General features: G+C 39.5%; 2 protein-coding genes across 2 annotated transcripts in view; one reads left to right on the forward strand and one right to left on the reverse strand.

Annotated features, from left to right (window-relative positions):
• Window positions 1-2,993, forward strand: part of TBCE (tubulin folding cofactor E) — a 76,346-nt gene extending 73,353 nt beyond the window's left edge. Inside the window, exons 16-17 of the mRNA XM_012809912.2 lie at window positions 2,408-2,499; window positions 2,715-2,993. Coding sequence (XP_012665366.2) covers window positions 2,408-2,499; window positions 2,715-2,807 — 185 coding nt within the window. The 3' untranslated portion in view covers window positions 2,808-2,993. The remainder of the gene's footprint in view (window positions 1-2,407; window positions 2,500-2,714) is intronic.
• A 126-nt stretch (window positions 2,994-3,119) lies between these two features.
• Window positions 3,120-14,412, reverse strand: part of B3GALNT2 (beta-1,3-N-acetylgalactosaminyltransferase 2) — a 55,049-nt gene continuing 43,756 nt past the window's right edge. The window contains exons 8-12 of the mRNA XM_003797443.2: window positions 11,278-11,461; window positions 8,252-8,377; window positions 7,176-7,335; window positions 6,575-6,631; window positions 3,120-4,322 (exon numbers count right to left, since the gene is read on the reverse strand). Of these exons, the coding sequence (XP_003797491.1) occupies window positions 4,188-4,322; window positions 6,575-6,631; window positions 7,176-7,335; window positions 8,252-8,377; window positions 11,278-11,461 (662 nt within the window). The 3' untranslated portion in view covers window positions 3,120-4,187. The remainder of the gene's footprint in view (window positions 4,323-6,574; window positions 6,632-7,175; window positions 7,336-8,251; window positions 8,378-11,277; window positions 11,462-14,412) is intronic.

The following is a 14,412-nucleotide window of genomic DNA, read 5'->3' on the forward strand; positions in this document are numbered from 1 at the left end:
AAAAAAAAAAAAAAAATTAAAAATACATACATGCTCTGATGAAGCATTCTCTCCTAGCACTTGTAATGGCAAAGACGCAAACAATCTCAGTAGAATGGCTGAGTAAACTCTGGTGGAACCACACATATAATGTACTATAATATACCATTAAGGAGAATGAAGCCCAGTAATAACTGCCACATTTGGTTATTTAATTTTAAATTCATTAAAATAAAATTTCCATTTCTCAGTCATACTGGCTCCAGTTCAGTACCTTGTGGCTGCTGTGTTGGGCAGTGCATGTCTAAAGGAATCAGCATACCATCCTATAGTACGGAAATAAAAGCTGTCGATCAGCATACATTATAAAGCCTAAAAATACTTATTTGAACACAAGTAAGCTGCCAGGCCTTTTTCTATGACTTTTTTTTTTTTTTTTTTTTGAGACAGGGTTTTACTTTGTCACTCTGGGTAGAGTACTGTGGCATCAACATAGCTCACGGCAACCTCAAACTCTTGGGCTCAAGTGATTGATCCTCCTGCCTCAGCCTCCGTAGTTGGGCCTACAGGTACCTACCACGATCCTGGCTAGTTTTTCTATTTTTAGTAGAGATGGGGGTCTCACTCTTGCTCAGGCTGGTCTTGAACTCCTGAGTTCAAGCAATCCACCTACCTTGGCCTCCCAGTTGGCCTCCCACAGTGCTAAGATAACAGGTGTGTGCCACCTTACCTAGCCTTTCTATGACATTTTTATTTATTTTTTTGGAGACAGTCTTACTCTGTAGCCCTCAATAGAGTGCGATGGCATCACAGCTCACAGCAACCTCCAGCTCTTGGGCTTAGGTAATTCTTTTGCCTCAGCCTCCCAAGTTGCTAGGATTATAGGTGCCCACCACAATGCCCAGCTATTTTTTGTTGCAGTTTGGCTGGGTTTAAACCCGTCACCCTCGGTATATGGGGCCAGTACCCTACTCATTAAGCCACAGGCGCCACCATCAATGACATTTTTAAAACATTGGTCTTAGGGGGGAAACAGGCAAATAATTGACTTACCTTCCTATTTTCTGAATGTTGAGATAATCAGGTGTTACCATAGTTATTACATACAAATTGACATTTCCTCCTCTAGACCCGGTGCAAGTAGAGTTTCTTAGACGTGTTGTATGACCAGACTGGTTTCTGGCATGGATTAAGAATGTGTCCTGTCCCATTGGTAGGCAAGAGTCAGCCCCTCTCTAACCACCCTCCAAACAATGAAAGCCGTTCCACCTAAGTCTTCAAAGGACTAGACTAAAAAGAGCAAATTGTGTTAATTGAAATTAAAGATTTACCTATATTTAATATATAAACAAGAAAAAGCCAGTTTTTATTCTAAAATAAAGATAACATTTATTATCACAAGTTGCATAAAAACACACAGCTTTTACAAAATGATTTTTGATAGAAAAATATTTGTTTGAATACATTGTGATATTTGGGGGAACACGACACTATTGCTGTACCTCCAGCTAAAGCTTCAAAGAAACTATTTTTCTCATAATCAAAATATCCACTATTTACCACCACAACCCATCTTTGGAAAAAAGTTCATAGTGTTTTCTGAACAAAGCATTTCCTCTCAAGCTCTATTCCTGTGCCTGGCAGTCACGCGTCTGTGTGCTACACACACTGACCCTGGTGCTGGAAAGGCTCTCGTCTATTCCACACCTTCACTTTACAGAGGGAGAAACTAAGGCCAGAGAGGCTGAGAGTCGTCCTCAGGATACCTGAGCCCCAACCAGTACCTTTCAGTAATTCATAAGAGAGTAATCACAGGTTTAAAAAGAAAACTCAGTGATTTCACTCTTATTTATACTTCTGTGCTGAGAATATTATTTCTGGTTTATTCATATTCAGGAAGAAATATACTACTGAAATGGTATGAAGTGTCAAAGGGCACTTAGGTCAAACATTAGCTATGTTTCCCACAGTTCCCCAAATGACTCAAGTAATTGGTAGAAAGACTGCAGTTTTTTCCTAATTAACATACTTGGATAAATTGATACTATGAAATCAAATATTGCTACCATTGCAATTCATCTGAGCTACTTTTACAGATAACTTGTCAGTTGAGAGAGCTGATGGATTATTGTTATTTTTGTGATAGAGTGTCAGTTTGTTGCCCTTGGTAGAGTGCCATAGCATCATAGCTCATGGCAACTTCAAACTCTTGGGCTCAAGCGATTCTCTTGCCTCAGCCTCCCTCGTAGCTGGGACTATATAGGCACCCACCACAACACCCGGCTATTTTTAGAGATGGGGTCTCACTCTTGCTCAGGCTGGTCTCCAAAACATGAGCTCAGGTAATCCACCCACCTCAGCCTCCCAGAGTGCTAGGATTATAGGCATGAGCCACCACGCCCGGCTGATGGATTTTTTTCTTTGACAGACTCCATGACAATTCAAAAGGTGAAGGGAATGCTGTCACGTGTTCTCAAAGTTCCTGTGTCAGACCTTCTGTTGTCCTATGAAAGTCCCAAAGTAAGTTGCCCAAGAAAATACAAAGTCAAGCTTCCCCACATTATGACATTGAGTTGTCTCTGTGTAACAATAGTTTGATTCTAAATGGATACCATAACTCTGTTTGACTTTAAGGGCAACCTGCTGCTTGGGGGTGTCTGGTGGGGAGGGGGGAGTATGTATAACATGCTTTGTCAGATCTGTGTTAATCATACTCCCCTTTGTTCTAACTTCAGATGCCGGACAGAGAAATTGATCTGGAAAATGACCTACAGTCATTACAGTTTTATTCTGTGGAAAATGGAGATTGTCTATTAGTGCGATGGTAACAACCAGCTAATAAAATTGAGACTGCTTATCATGTCTGGGGTTCACCGGAAATAAATGATTTATTGGAAAATTCTGCTGTCAAAGTGAGTTTTACCACTTGCCCTACGTATAACAATGTTATTTTTTATTGGGGAAAAAACATTTCTAGGTTTGTATATATTATAGAAAGGCCTTGAATCTACTAATGATTTTCTGATCTTATGTCATTTTTATAGTTCATGATTGCATTTCATTATATGAAGATTTAAATATTAAATAGAAACTAACTAATTCTAATAAAACCTGAACATAGTTAATGGCTATCGTAAGACCAGCTGTAATGGAATTCTCTATTGATACTATTTTAAAAGGTTACTAAAATGATTTGGTCATTTTGGGAAATGTCCCTTAAACTCAAGAGACCTATCCTGTACTACATGTGACGTAAATGCTATACTCTTCTCAGTTGTACTGTTTTTAGAGTGTTTACAAAATTAAGCACATGCTTTTCCCTACAGTTATACCTAAACTGAGTCTATCTTCTTCTATAGAAGATGACCAGCTGTGACTGAAACTTGTTTATACATTAGGCAATGACGGGAGGAAGGCAAAATTGATTCTTGCCAAGTGTCAGCAGTTTAGAAATATCCTTCCCTATGGCACCGAAACCCTGAGAGGTATTTGCTTTGATTTAGTCTTATTTGCAAAAATTTAGCTTTTTGGGGAGAGTACTAAACTTTGACCTTTAGGACTTAACGTTAAATGACAAAAGAAAACTTGAGTACTTGTCTACTATATAAAAGTAAACTTCTTAAAACCAAGGTCTAGAACTAAGAATCATATTGGTTCCTTTTCAAATTCAAGTTACTCACTTCATGCAGACAGCCCCCAAATCCGACATTATTTCCAGAAACCCCAAACTTTGGTATAAGCGACCAATGCTCAAACAAGTGATCACATGATCACAGCATTTTTGTGAGTTCTTTCTGGCTCTTACTTACCCTAATTAAGCTAAGCAGAGCTGTCCTGCAATCCAGTTGAAATTCAAATTCTGGGTTATTAAGATTTCTAAGGCTAGGCCAAGTTTTAACAAAAAATGACAGGTAATGATGAATTATTAATTACCAACAATGCACTGGCATTTAGAAATTTTTTTATAAGTTGGTATTTTTCAAATCACCTTCCAATATATAAAGAAAAACTTTCCTTATGCTACAGTATCAGCTGACTTTTCAAAAGGAAATTTGTGCAAACATTAAGAAAAACCACACTGGGTACAGGTGCACTGCCAGCCTCGAATGCTCCTGAAAGACATATTGCCAAACCTAAGGCTCTTCTCAGACTTACATTCGGATTATCATTTGCTGCCCTGATTTTAAACACTGCTGATTTGATCCCTATTATGTGGCTTCACATTGACAAGGCTCCCCACATAATTCCTTCAGTTTCCACAGTTCTGCCAGTTCCTGTGGAGAATACTGAGGGGAAGACAGCATTCCCGTCTCACAAGTCTTCTCACACAGCCACAGGCTGTCCTGTTGGAAAACAAAAGCTGGTTTGAAATGTGTTTTGAGACAGAAAGCATGCAGATGGGCAGCTTTTCTTCTAAGGAAGCTGGAATTATTTCAAGGACAATTCTGTGTGTGAACAGATCAGTGAGGTTTGGGGTGGTTCCTCCTGATTTGGGAAAGCACCAGGCCCCACAATCCTGTCCCTGCGGAACACAGAAACAATGCAGTGTGGTGTTTAACAATTCTGAGTTAGCAAATTCTATAATGAGCAAGTCTGGAAGCCACAAATGAAGAGTTTCCTATTTGCTATTAGAGGCAAGGTGGTTATACAGTAGCATTAATAAGAGCTAGTGTAAGGTGGAATGCTTGTAACACTCTGGGAACTGTACCAAGTGCTTTATAAATGCCTCATTTAATTCTCAAAATAAACCCTGGGAAGTCAGAGTTATTTCTCTCTCACAAGTGAGAAGCTAAAATGAAAAGAGTTACGTTACTTGCTCAAGGTCTGAGTGCTGATAAAACGACAGGGATTTAAGACTTCTGAACCCCAGTTCTTAATCACAACTGTTTCCTGGTCATATGATTTGGCTATATGATACAGCTTCTAATTTTTAGCAATGTTAACAGAACACATTTATAGAGAAACCCATTCTGTTAAAGAACACAAAAGTGCTGGATAAAATTAAAAATCTTTACAAAGCATGGCTGAACTCCTGTGGTGAAGAAAAAACAGTAGGAGAAAGTGCTGGAGTCAGCACGTGGGTTTTAAAGTCTATGTCCCAGACAAACACTCCATTTAAATAATTACTATTTATTTATCGAGACAGAATCTCACTCTGTTGCTCTGAGTAGAGTTCTGTGCCTCACATAGCAACCTCAAGCTCTTGGGCTAAAGCAATCTTCTTGCCTCAGCCTCCCAAGTAGCTGGAACTACAGGCGTCTACCACAATGCCTGGCTAGTAGCCATGGGGTCTTAAACCCCTAAGGGGTTCAAGCAATCCACCCACCTCAGCTTTCCAGAGTGCCAGGATTATAGGAATGAGCCACCGTGCCTGGCCCAATAATAATAATTTTAAAAGTCCATGCCCAGGCTTGGCGCCTGTCGCTCAAGTGACTAAGGCGCCAGCCACATACACCTAAAGGGGCAGGTTTGAATCCAGCCTGGACCTGCCAAACAACAATGATGGCTGCAACCAAAAAATAGCTGGGCGTTGTGGCGGGCGCCTGTGGTCCCAGCTACTTGGGAGGCGGAGGCAGGAGACTCGCTTGAGCCCAGGAGTTGGAGGTTGCTGTGAGCTGTAATGCCACAGCACTCTACCCCGGGGGATAGCTTGAGGCTCTGTCTCAAAAAAAAAAAAAAAAAGTCCACGCCCAAAGACAGGAAACCAGAGACTGCCAAAGAAAGCTGGAATCCCTGAAGGGCCACTGCCTCTGGGTACGTAAGAAAACTTCCTAGACAGAGAGTGTCTTGTCTGTCTCAGTCCTGCCCCTGAGTAGGATGTCAAGGAATCTTCCCTGAACATCTGTAACCACTGCTTGCACGAAGGTGGGGCTGAGCCATTATTCACAGTCCACAGCCCCAAAAGTCCCTAGATAGAAATTTGAAGTATTCGCAGATGGTAGTGCCCTTAGGTGCATAGCAAAAAAAAAAAAAAAAGGTAAACCCTTTTTATTAGAAATGCATTTTAAATACAGTCCATTTCACCTAACAGAGCAAACATTGTAATCTACTTATTTGTACCCTCAAATTAATTGGAGATAAAATTAAAAAAAAAAAAACAGGCTGTAGTTTCAAAGTCACAAGGTCACAATAAAAAGTCTCTTAACACATCAAGAAACAAGCCCCAACGGTCTGTAGAAACAAGGAACTGCAACATCAGAGCTGCAAAGACCACGCACCCAAACCAACTTCCAGTACAGAAAAACTGGACTCGTCGTTTAAAACCGAGAAAAACATCGTAGGAGAGGCAACCTAGGTGGATTACTGGGAATTAAGAGCACAGCTGTTAGGCTGGAAGACCTTTGTTCTCTCTGCCCGAGTCTGACAGACATCACAGCTGGAGCGTCCCAAATTCAACTTGTTGTGCACTAACATGACATTCAAATGAAATGCTCACTTTCAGATTTGGGATGCTGACCTGGGAAGTCTGATGCCCTCACTCCCAAAGCTGAAAAACTGAAATCCAAAATCTGAAACACTTCCAGTCTCAGGCATTAGAAATCGCATTTTCTCAATTCTTAAGAACCCTAGAGCCAGCCCCCGGAGATCTGCTTACCTGGTATCTTTTGGGTCCTATGGCTGCCATCCAAATGCCCATGCTTACATCTTCACCCTGCACATGGCCCATAAAGTTTAAATGTCAACGTTTAAAAGCTTATTTCATTTGTAAAGACACATCCACTTCCCTTATAAACAACGTACTTCTTTATTACTTTAACGTGAAATGCTGAACACAGATTGACACTAATACGCGTAGTGAGAGCCAGTGGCTGTTAGCAGGGAGCACCTACGCCACCAGGTAACGAGCGACAGGTAACGAGCGACAGGGTAGCCGCAGCCCCTTCTTCTCATGTTCCTCAAGTCTTTAGGAAATACTTTCTAGTTAGTCTTCCTCCCTATGAATGAATAAAAATCTTTGTATTCTTCCAGGGATTACACTTGTAAATATAGGCAGAAAATATAGTAAGTAGGCTGAAAAAAGACTTAGGAATAGAATTTGAAGGATAGTAGCAGTGTGTCCTGAACTTTTAAGAACTGATTTCTACACAGAAAGAATAACATGCTTTTCCCCAAGTAAGTGGGCTGTGCTTTCAGACAGAATACTGGGCTGGATAAAACACGGTGAGTGTACACTGAGGTAAGAAACCCTTCGTTACCTGATAAGTCTTTAATCGCCCCGAGTTGCTTGCCAGCCAGTCGACAATGTCCCTGGAGATCACATACCCTGACCCGCATGCAAAGGCAGGGTAAGCAGGACTGGGGTACTCCAACTCCTGCCACTTTCCAGTGCGGTCAACCGCCCAGTTCAGTCTGAAACTGAGATTAACAATAACACAGCTCCCTGAGTTCGTCTGCCACTATAAAACTCGACTCTATTATCATCACTACAAAGGAATAAGCTTGTAGAAACAAGGACAGAAGATGAGATAGGATTTTGTTTTTAATCTAAGGATAGGAATATTACCATTTTATCCAGTGGTGTTTTATGTTAAATAGTATATTAAATTTTCTCAAAGTTGCATTTGTGGAGCTTCTGACAGAAAAGTACTAAAAGATTACCCTGTGTTTTAGCAGATATTAAACTCGGAACACAAAAAAAGAAAATCACTAATCCATATTGTAACCCTGAAGAAGCACAGAAAGTGATTTCAGAGATGTGTCACAAATACATTCCAATATAAAACATACAGCAGCTTCTAATGTAAGTACCATTTATTTCTAGGGCATGAGAATAGAAGGCACATCATTTTCCCTCATTAATTACATTAGCCAGAGGCTTTTAATTAAAAAAAAATTTCCCTCTGATTGTAGAGTAAAAAAAGTATTTTAACCCAGGAGCCTAACAAGAAATTTCACATCTCAGACAGCACCTGTGGCTCAATGGGTAGGGCGCTGGCCCCATATACTAAAGGTGGCGGTTTTGAACCCGGTCCCGGGGAAACTGCAACAAAAAAACAGCTGGGCGTTGTGGCGGGCTCCTGTAGTCCCAGCTACTTGGGAGGCTGAGGCAAGAGAATCACCCAAGAGCTGGAGGTTGCTACAAGCTGTGATGCCACAGCACTCTACCAAGGGCGACAAAGTGAGACTCTGTCTCTAAAGAAAAAGAAAAAAATTTCACATCTCAACCACATTTCCATGTGAAAAAAAGAAACTTGCGTATTTCATTCCAAATTAATAACATTTGGTCAGGCATGAGAATGCCACAAGAATGGGCTAACAATGGTTAACTTACTTCCCCCACCAAAGATCAGGCCCATCCAGATTCTTCTGGGCAATTCTATCAAACACAGCTTCTAAGTCTATGTAACAGTCGTCATCTGTCTTTAGCAACAAATTGAAGCTAGTTGTTTCCACGGTCCTATCAGCAAAAAAGAGATACAACCATCAGTATAACCACACAAACAGACCAAGTTCAACCCAATATGGTGGCATCACTAACATTTTATTTCAAAATCGTCCCTGTACTACCCATGTCTCACTCCTCAAATGCTGAGAACATCTGCTCTAACAGAACTTTGCCGCTATCAACTGCCCTCAGTTGGTATTTGCCAAGCGGCATAAAACAGAGATACAACAATCCAATTTTAAAAGGTATAGGATTATACAAGAAATTTTTAGATTAAAAAAAAAGATGAAGGAAAAAATACAATGAGGAAAAAATCTGGTTTAAGTGGAACGTATGTTCAAACAAATGCTTCTTAGCCATCATTCATGTCAGGCTGCCAGATTAACCTTGCCATATGTGTTTTTACAACAAAGGCCCAGGATAAGGGGTCGGGTGTTATACCTGGGCCTCTCACACAGGCTGCTATTGGACAAGATGTGCTCTATACTGTAATTTACATATAGCAGTCAAGATAGTTCATGGTCTTAGAAAAATTGAGCTATAACATTTAAACATTTTCTCTTAGAAACAACTTTCAGCAATTAAGCCATCATAAAGGGCCTTCTGGAAGGCACAGCAGAGTAACTTCATTTATCTAGACATCAAAAAATATATAATAGCAACTAAAGACAAAAGTCACTCCTTCATTTCACATTGACAAACCTACTCATCTCTATTTAAAAATGCAGTTTTGTAATATGATAAAAATCTCAATAAAAAAATCCAGAGGAAGTTTCATTAAGTCAAAAGATAGTAAATTTAACAACAGTGGGTCCACACCAACTGGCATAACCCTGTGTTTTTAAAGTTTATTGCTAGTTAAACAGCATAAGGCAGATCCATGGGTCACTACAGAAATTTTGACCCAGACTGATTTCACCTCTGAGAAACACAGCTGACAATGGCAATTGTTCTGATTCACACATGCCACTCTGAACTTGGTTGCTTTATTGGTTTTAGGGGGAGGGCTTCATTTATTCCTGTCTATGTGAATTTTATGTTTCTTGACTTTTTGTTTGTTTCTTGACTTTTGTGTACCTCAAAACTTTCCTAATAACCCATGTGTAATATTCATTTGCTAACTAGAAATAAACTTTCATGACAAGGGACATTTAGGTCACTGGTGACTCTACTGAATAAAGGGATCATGACACTCTCATTTACAGTGTAGAGGGAGATGGGTGGGGCAGCTGCAGGTAAGTGGTCCCGGAGCACAGCCCTGTTGGAAGGTGACTGCGGCAATCTCAGCACAGAAGGTGACTGCTCAAACAGTGGAAGAGAAACGGAGGGGGAGAAGCCAAGATCTCAGAGATGGGTAAGGAGAAGAAGAGATTAAATTCCAACTGCACTAAATGTAACTTCCACACCTGGGAAGTATCTCTCTATAGAAAGTCCTAGAACCCTGGGCGGCGCCTGTGGCTCAAAGGAGTAGGGCATTGGCCCCATATGCCAGAGGTGGTGGGTTCAAACCCAGCCCCCGTCAAAAACTGCAAAAAAAAAAAAAAAAAGAAAGTCAGTCCTAGAACCCCCCAGTCCTGATTTCCAACTTCGTGGATCTCCATTTCTACTACTCCCCCTCACATTGGCCTCACCCTACACCTAGAACTCACTCCCATTAGTGGCCTTGACTTAAAACAAGTTTCTTTCTCTTCAGCTAAACTTACTCCTGATATTCCAGACACATTCAAACTTCCAACCCTCATTTACATCTTTCCTCCACCCACAGGACAACTTCAAAATTATATTAACATGTCCCAGCTAGGAAACATTACCCTCTATAGCTAACTAGATGATCTAACTTTCCGGACCAGAGAACCACATCTGTAAAGTACCGTACTTGGTAACTTCCCACTCTACCTAAGGCAATAGAGAAAAGAAAAAAAGACCGTGGACCTTACTAAAAAACAGGATAAGGTTTAAAAAAAGAAAAGACAGAGATATGAATAGCCTTTATAGGTTTAGCCCGGAAAGAAAGAGTTCAAAGCTTACAGTTCTGCAGTAAGGGTAGACAGTATCAATGAACTCAACAGCAAATTACGGGACCCTAGGGTAACCAATAATATTAACAACTATATATATTAAAATAACAGTCATTATATGTTATATATTGGGTGTGTCTAGAATACTAGGAATAAATTTAGACTGCTGTTGCTATTGTTATAAAAGTAGAAATTACTATAAGATCCAAGAAATACTTGAGGGTCTGGAAAGTTATAAATAGGATAGACTCTAAGAGTTGTAGAAGTCTAGTGAGTCTCTATACAAGAGTTTCAGAATCAGGACAAGTAGTTTTTAAATGTATGGAATAGAGAACGGAAATACAGAGTGGACTTTCAGTTGAACAGAATTCAGATGAGTAATCTGGATACAAGTGACTGTAGCTGGGGAAAAATACGGGTAGATGGGTAAAAATACTGAAAACGAACCATTTCTGAACTCAATGATTTTTCATTTAAAATGGCTTAAGACAATTGTGCCAAGTAGGAATGACTCAAAAGAAATCAATTTCTACCTTGTATATTTTCAACAGGTTAATATCATTCACATCATGGATCTGCTAATCAAAATAAGTGGTGGCATTTTAGAAGCTCAGTCTTCACAAGGAGTCAGATACAACAGGTCATACCCTAGGTGTCATGAGTTTTGTTTTTGATTACTGAGATCTCAGAGGTTTGAAGTTGATAAATTATTCCTGTATCAAAAGAACAATAAGCCAGGTACAGTCCTAGCTGTTCAGGCGGCTGAGGTAGGAGGATCACTTCAGTCAGAGTGGGCAATACAGCAAGACTGCCTCCAAAAGAAAGAACAAAACAAACAAAAAACCACAACAGAAATAAAACTAGGTCTAGCTACTCAACATTTTTACAACCTACCATTTGTAGAAGTTCAATAATTTTGCAGGAACATTTCGATAAGTGTCAACAACATCCACGAAAACAATATCATTGTAGGTGCTACTCTCCTCCTTCAGGAAGCCGTCTTCTTCATGGAGCTTAGTCAGATGATCAGTGAGTCTTTGGGGACGAGAATGAAGGTTGTGTAAGAGAGCATCAACTTCTAAAAAGAAAAATCGAGAATTGGGGAAAAACGCTATGGCAAATTAAGACCCGGAACCTATAATAAGATGTACACTAAAATTCTTTTCCCAAGACAACATAACAAATACACTTGTTTGTAACTTCAGGTAGGGAAGGGGAGCCCTTAGACATTGCCAGTGGGAGATAAATGGACACACCCAGTTTGGAGGGCAATTTGATAATGTCTTGTTAGGCTGGAGATATATACACTTACGGTTGAGTCCACTTGAAAGTATATCCTTATAGACATTATAGCCTTTTTTTTTTTTAAGAGCTAATAGTAGAGATTTATTAAATGCATCTGCAAGCACATGAGCTGTCACTGAAAATGGAAAATGGTGACAGCTACAGACATTATTTTTACATGGTCACAAGGATATTCACCGCAGTACTGTTTGTGAAAAAAACGCAATCAAGCTAAATGACCACTGATAGGAATGGTGCTAAAAATAATGTTGAGTAAAAACTGCTTTTATAAGTGATAGATCTGTATGGTATGATTCTATAATAGTAATTACAAAATACTCGATGTTATTGAAAGGTATGTAAATATATAGCAGAAAGTAGAAAAATAACAATGGGAAGGGTACACGTGAATTTTAGGACAGTGGCACCTCCTCTGAGGCAAAGGGGCAGGAATGGGAACTATAAGGAGATGAGGGAAAATTCAACTGTGCCTATCATGTTTTATTTCTTTAAAAAAAAATGAAAGCAGGGCAGCTCAGAGGAGTAAGGCGCCAGCCCCATATGCCGGAGGTGGCAGGTTCAAACCCAGCCCGGCCCAAAACTGCAAAAAATAAAATAAAAAAAAAAAGGAAGCAAATATGACAAAAATGGAAACATCTATTCATTCTCAGCAGTGGATACTTTTAGTATTCTCTATTTTTGGTGTATTTATGGTATTTCATAATAAAATGATTATTAACGATGCTTAAAAGACATTGGCCCTCTCACACACTGTGAGTCACTTGTCACGTGTGTGCAGAACTGTCCCCAGATCCTGGGAATTCTCTCACCAGGGCAGGGGAAGTCAGGATTTTCTCAAATGTCTTGATCAAATTAAAGACAATTTCTGAGGAATAAAAAGAAAGTGAGCTGCTGAGGGGTGGGGACAGGAAATGAGAGGTTATTTAGCACTCGACTCTTTGTTGTTGCAAATGGAATGAATGGACGAGGTGGGCGGGCGTCTGAAGACCTTCACTAGACTTCTGCCTCTGCCACTATCAGTGAGATACTGAAAAGTCACTGTCTGCAGACTGCAGCATTCTCACCCATAAAAGGAGTGGAACTAACCCGGGGTTCATAGGAATGTTTAGTGAAATACAGATTCCTGGGCCTCAAGTCTAAAGCTTCAGTAGATCTGGTGTGCAGCACAGGAATCTGTATTTTTAATTTGCCACCTCTCTGACTCTGATGCAGGTGAGTTACAGACTACAGACAACCCTTTGAAAAGAAACACAGGACTAAATAACTGTTCCCTTTTGACTCCTAAGCCTACTGTAATATCCTGTCACTTTAAAGAGAAGGATAAATATATAAAGATAGTCCTTCACTTCATAACAATTCCATTTATGATTCTGTGACTTTACAATAGCGTGAAGAGTAACATGTGGTTGGTGGAAACCATACTGTGAGTACACATACAGCCATTCTGTTTCTCACTTTCAATATTTAATAGCACAGGAGACGTTCACTACTCTATTATAAAGTACTGCCCTCCTGTATGCTAGTTGAGTATTCTGGACACATTTAAGGTAGGCTAGGGGCTAAGCTATAATGGTTAAATGTATTAAATGCAATTTCAACTTATGATATTTTCAACTTAAGATGAGTTTATCAAGATGTAACCACACTGTAAGTCAAGAAGTGTCTACAATTTAACACTGGAAGGAAAGTGAAAAGTGTTATACAACTGTAGTAATAGGAAAATGGATAGTAACGAGATGAGAACAGAACCTACATACAAGCCTTTTAGACTAATAAGTTATACATTTTGTTTTAACTGCATTAACCTGAAAAATATGAGTATAAATTAACATACCAGGACTAAGAAAAGATGTCTGCTTTTGCCACTTACAGTCAACACTGGACTACATATTCCAGCTAAGACAATTAGATATGAAAAAGAGGTAAAAGGCATCCACATGAGAAAGGAAGAAGCAAAACTGCTTCTGTTGGCAAATCACAGAATCTTGTACACAGAAAATCCTAAAGTCCCTAACAAAACTATTAACGAAAAGATAACACGTCCAGCAAGACTGCAGCACGCAGGTGTGATACACAAAAATCAACTGTATTTCTATATGTGAGCAAGGAACAATTTGGAAAGAAAATTTTTAAAAATTCCACCTACAAGAGCATCAAAAATTAAATATTTAACAATAAATTTAACAAAAATGCTGCAAGCTTTTTACATTGAAAAACCATTAAACATCGCAGAAAGAAATCACGCTCAAGGGTGCTCAGAGGCAATCCTGTTAACATGGCAAACTCCTCAGACTGACCTACAGAATAAACCCAATCCTTTGGGAAATCCAGCTGAGTTTTTTTTTTTTTTAATAGAAATTGACAAGCTGATCCTAAAATTCATTAGGAAATCCAAGAGACGCAATAGCCAAAACAAGCTTGAAACAAAAACAAGGTTGGAGGACTCACACTTCCCAATTTCAAATTTTACTATAGAGCTGCATGATCAAGGCAGTGCAGCACTGGTATACGGACAGACATACACATCAGTGCAATAGACTTGAGAGTCCAGAAATAAATCTTTGCATGCACAGTCACTGATTTTTAACAGATGGATGCTGAGAAAACTGGATATCCACATGTGAAATGAAGTAAAATCTCTACTTCACGCCATATACAGAAACTAACGTGACCAAAGTCCTACAGGTAAGTGCTAAAATTATAAAACTTTTTTTTTTTTTTTTT

The sequence above is a fragment of the Otolemur garnettii genome, unplaced genomic scaffold, assembly GCF_000181295.1.
Source record: "Otolemur garnettii isolate 467f Iridium unplaced genomic scaffold, OtoGar3 scaffold00116, whole genome shotgun sequence".
In the NCBI taxonomy this organism is placed as follows: Eukaryota; Metazoa; Chordata; class Mammalia; order Primates; family Galagidae; genus Otolemur; species Otolemur garnettii.